At 45.9% G+C, this 5,000-nt stretch overlaps 1 protein-coding gene across 6 annotated transcripts in view; it reads right to left on the bottom strand.

Moving 5' to 3' along the window:
• dgkh (diacylglycerol kinase, eta) overlaps positions 1–5,000 on the bottom strand; it is a gene marked incomplete at its 5' end in the record, with an annotated part of 73,814 nt that overhangs the window by 54,639 nt on the left and 14,175 nt on the right. For all 6 annotated transcript variants that reach the window (XR_014602723.1, XR_014602724.1, XR_014602725.1 and 3 more), the window contains one exon: positions 3,991–4,101. Coding sequence is in view for 3 of the 6 variants with exons in the window: in XM_084084472.1 (XP_083940598.1) it covers positions 3,991–4,101 (111 nt within the window). The remainder of the gene's footprint in view (positions 1–3,990; positions 4,102–5,000) is intronic.

Raw genomic sequence — 5,000 nt, 5'->3', positions numbered from 1 at the left:
GATGAAAGAGCAAGAAGAGAGAGAGGGAGTGAGAGAGGTGGTCAGGATGAGCATTTTTCAAAACTGCCTTCAAGAATTGAAGTAGAACAGAGCTTAGCTTATTTGATATGTTACACAGTAAAACCATGAGTGTTCATTTAAAGTTAAAGTAACACTCAGGATGTTGCTGTGTATGGAGGGAGGGAGTTGGGGCCAGATAGAAATATCCCAATAGCGAGAGCGAAGCAGACAATACAGTGACAGGTGAGAATTATCTATAGTCCTGGATGAAAGCTAGGGAAAGGTCACACACAACTTGTGTCATAGTAAATGTGACATTCTACAAAGACAGCCGGTGTACGTAAAAGGGCACACAGCATGAAGACTTCACCTCGGATGTTTTGTGATGGTCGTTTTCTGCCAGAGATTTTCGTCGCTCTACAACTCAACATCATGGCTTCGAGTGACCTGTCTAGGTCCTTCATTTAAAAAAAGCATCCTTTATATATTATAGATCTTACACGCTCAATTGGGATCGATTGGGTTTGGTGATAGCTGCAATCCAGAAATTACTTGAATGAAGAAAAGATTATTTTAACCAATCTGCATGGTAGAATCGTGGGGATTGCCTCTTAACTCAGTGGTAGAAATTTGGTCTCTCATGCGGTTTGAATCCCTGGTAGGTCATCAGCGTTACGGATTGTATTGTAGCTTTAATGAGAAGGCCATGACACAGTGGCCACACTTATATATATGGGTGATAGGGGGATATCTGCCTGAAAGACACTGCTACCATTAAGAAAGAAGTACATCATGGGATGAGCTGAAAACTGAGCGTCATTCTTTTGAGTAACAATTTGTCTCTTGAGGATTATTAGATTTATTGTGATACCGCAGGAACATGCACTTTGCCACAACAGAGTGATGCTTGCATGACAAGACTTGAGCCTGATTTTTGTTGTGCGATGGCGCGGGACACCATCGCGCAACGATGTATAAATTAGGCATTAATGCCAGAGTTCCCGGTGGTTTGACCATACCCTCTGCATTGATGGGAGTATAGGGAGAGCATTCTGATCATTAAATGAGGCATGGCAAAAATGTGCACTGGGTTAATAGTCATGGGTTTCATGGTATGTCTGACATGACAGACAAATTCACACAGTGAGACTGTGCGAGACAAATAGAAAGAGACAAAGCGAGAGAGACAAATAGTTAGCGCGACATACAGTACAGACAGAGAGCCAAGCCACACAGCACAATCCTCTATGTAAAATGGACCTTTACAGGTCTGTTCTTACACTCAAGAGTTAAATGAACTCTGAGGATTCAACTGTGCAGACACTGCAACATGATATCCTAACAGAGGTGATGACATCACTGCAGGGCACACAGCTGAGCTCTTAAGGGACCAGAGGCCAAAAAACGATGTGACTGTCAAAGGAATTGATGTGTGTGCGTGCGTGCGTGCGTGCGTGTGTGCGTGCGCGCGTGCGTGCGTGCGTGTAATGAGATATATGGGCTGTTTTAGCTGTCAGGGGGGATGCCCAGTTCGTAACACCTTCTCCAGGCCTGAGAGGGGCACCAGCCAGCGAGTGAGTGAGTGTGTGTGTGTGTGTGTGTGTGTGTGTGTGTGTGTGTGTGTGTGTGTGTGTGTGTGTGTGTGTGTGTGTGTGTGTGTGTGTGTGTGTGTGTGTGTGTGTGTGTGTGTGTGTGTGTGTGTGTGTGTGTGTGTGTGTGTGTGTGTGTATGTATTTAGGGACAAGCGTCCCAGGGCTTGAACATGTGCCCAGAAGTGTGTGTGTGTGTGTGTGTGCGTGTGTGTGTGTGTGTGTGTGTGTGTGTGTGTGTGTGTGTGTGTGTGTGTGTGTGTGTGTGTGTGTGTGTGTGTGTGTGTGTGTGTGTGGGCCACATGGGCCTGACACAGTGTGAGTGCAATGCCAACACAAACACTGGCCTCTGTTCCAGTGTGTTTGGCTGTGTGTGTGTGTGTGTGCGTGCGTGTGTGCACCCGCTGGTTTGAGACACAGCTTTCCCCACTTCTCTTCTGACTCATGACAAACTCACACGCACGCACGCACGCACACACACACACACACACACACACACACGCGCGCACGCACACATATGCAAGCACATATTTCCGGTTTTCTAGAAGGCAGGTATAATGAAAGCTGACATTGAGTGGCGGACAAGGGCCAAGAGTCCAGGCCCTGAGATCCGAGGCTGCATATCAGGGCCCTAAAATGCATTAAAATCTCTACAGCTTGGGGGAAGATGGAGGCATGGCTAGGAACCCCTGGACCACTGAGATGCAGCCTCTATGGTGGATCAATGCGGAGGTAAAATCTTCTGAAGCGATGCCAGAGCAGAGGGCAGCACAGCCAGCTGGGCTACAGTATCTAATGGTGTGGAACTTATCTATTATGGAAACTGGTGTCACTATATGGCCATGATTATACCTATAGTATACTCATGCACAGTAAAATCCTCAGTGATGATTTATGCATTTGTAAATATAACCAAATGGACTCTTACGGGTCCATTTGGTGACATTTGTACACTCACCAGCATTACATTAACGCTTTTGATTTAATAGTATAATGTCATTTACCATGGCCATCTAGAGACGTTTAACTGCAGGGCTGGTGAAACAACACACATACAGTAGTGTACAAACTAGTCTGGTGTAGCCAGACGATCGGAGATCTCCGCCTACCATTATGTCTGGTGACATCTTAAATCAATGTAATGGCTAGAACAGCAGAGAAAAGGGCTGCAGATAAACCTACTGTACGCTTACTGCTTTGAAAACCAATCATATTACCGTCCCAATATGAAGGACCGCCCTTAAGTCTTTGCATTGATTCTGCAAATGCAGTTTTATTTTACAGTTCCAAATTGTTTCTACCCAGTTCTAGCTGCAACATTGAATTTAGATTATTTAGTTATCAGACGGATCTGTAGGCACAGATCTCTGATTGTCTGGCTATGCAAGACTATATACAAACAAGCTACAAGCTTAACCAAGTACGGTGTCTACTTGAGCCAGGTCTGCTGTGTTACGTTGCCCAACCCTAAACTATACCTGGGATATACACAGTGCACTCACACTACGTGGGCATACTAAAGAAAACTTTTTTTTTTCTCCAAGTCATCACATCGTACTTTGGAGGTGTGTACCTCTTGTTTTTTTCAAAAGACCCTGGATTCTCTAGTATCCTTCAAAATGCCAGTGTATTATGAAGTGGTTCCTACTGTTATGTCCACAAAGTGTGAATGCAGCAGTGACTTATACTGTACGTATGTGATGGGGGGCATATAGAGGTGAATAGAGAGGTAGGGAGTGAGGGGTGTTGGGAGATTGGCCCCTGACTAGCCCCTGGCTGGGCTGTGCTGACCCGGATTGCCATCAGTCCCTCCTCGGATCCGCTGGCGCCCAGAGGCGGGGGGGAGGAGTGTCGTGGGCCCGTCCAGCACACAGACAGGACCCGCCAACACACACGACTCCTGGACACCCTGCGCCGCGCCCGCTCCTGCCAGCGTGACAGGGCACTGCCAGGCTGGCACACAAACACACAAACACACACATTCCAGACCAGGGAGGTTAGGTTATCCAAGCTAAAGGGGTAAAGAGAGGGTTAAAGTTAAAGGGTTAAATAAAGAGGCATACTGACAGGTGAAAAAGGAATAAAGAATATTTGAGAGGGGGGCAGGGGGACAGTTAAGATGTTGGAAGGTTTAAAGTAGTAAAATAAAGAAAGAGCTGATAAGGTTTTATGTCATGTATCTGCAAATTGTGACAGGGTCATGATATTTCGCGGTCTGTGGATACAAGGCTGTTAAGTTGGACGTACAGTACTGTACAATGCAGTACCGTACACTACGTTTAAGGCAGTCTGCTTGCCTATAAGACTGTGCTCATGTTTGCCGAAGTTGACCATAATATCGCGTCAGCGGCAAGGAGAGGAGCCGTGGAGGTGGACACATAAAGACACACACAGGGCCTACCTTGGCATCTTTGGCGTAATAGAGAGTCCGCCCTCTCAGTTTGAAGTAGCGCTTTCTCCACCTCTGGAATGAGCTGGTCTGTTTCAGCAACAACCCCTCCTTTATACTGGTCTAGGGTAAGAAGAGAGAGGATGAAACAATTACAAATATATCCCATTTTCATTTCCTTCTTAGCTCACAGATAGACAGACAGAGAGAGAGAGAGGGGGCTATAGTAAAGTTTTATTTTCTATGACATCCCTCCAGGTGAAGTGCATTCTTGTTTTGTATCTTTTCTTTAGACCTGTCACCAGACAACATCACCACATCATCATGCAACAGAACAAGCACATAAATCGTGACAAGTAGACGCGCGAACGCGGGAAGCGAACGCAGCTTGAAAATAACAATAGGAAGAATAGAAAGGAATGAGCAACCTCAAACTAAGGCGTTTTCAACTTGCCAGCCGGCCTGAAATATGCACAAATGACATGGAATTCTTAGATATCCCAATAGATGAACTGCTTTTTTGACTGTAGCTGCTATATTTCTCTCAGAGGAGTGTAATTAGTCACCCAGGGGCAGGCGGATTTCAGCCACACTGTAGTGCACTCTGAGATCTGTCAGCAGCCAATGAGAGCGTGAGTGACATGGGGGCGCGGCTGCACACAGGCAGTGCACACAGACACACACACAACCCGAGCACGGTTTCATAGCTCCACTTGCGCGGCTTCCGCTGCGTTCGCAACAAGCTATGTGACCAGGTCTTGGTTTACTACGCACAATTTTGTACCGACAAAAAATATGCAAAAAACATGTGTACAAGAATGAACCAATACAAAACTTATCGTCAAAATATACTTTTATCGGCATATAATGATAGGTGGCCAGTAGGTCAAATAGATATGCCAAAAGAGTCCAGAAAATGTTCAATCCCACCCACACAGCATCTCTCTCCTGGGCACTGACCACCCTTCTGTGTTTATCTACAGGAAACTGTCAAGATAGAGTTTGTTTGTGTGTGTGTGTGT

Source organism: Gymnoscopelus microlampas, assembly GCF_963454915.1.
Source record: "Gymnoscopelus microlampas genome assembly, chromosome: 17".
Lineage (NCBI taxonomy): Eukaryota > Metazoa > Chordata > Actinopteri > Myctophiformes > Myctophidae > Gymnoscopelus > Gymnoscopelus microlampas.
Note: the sequence above shows the minus strand (reverse complement) of the source record. Positions and strands in the feature narration are given on the sequence as shown.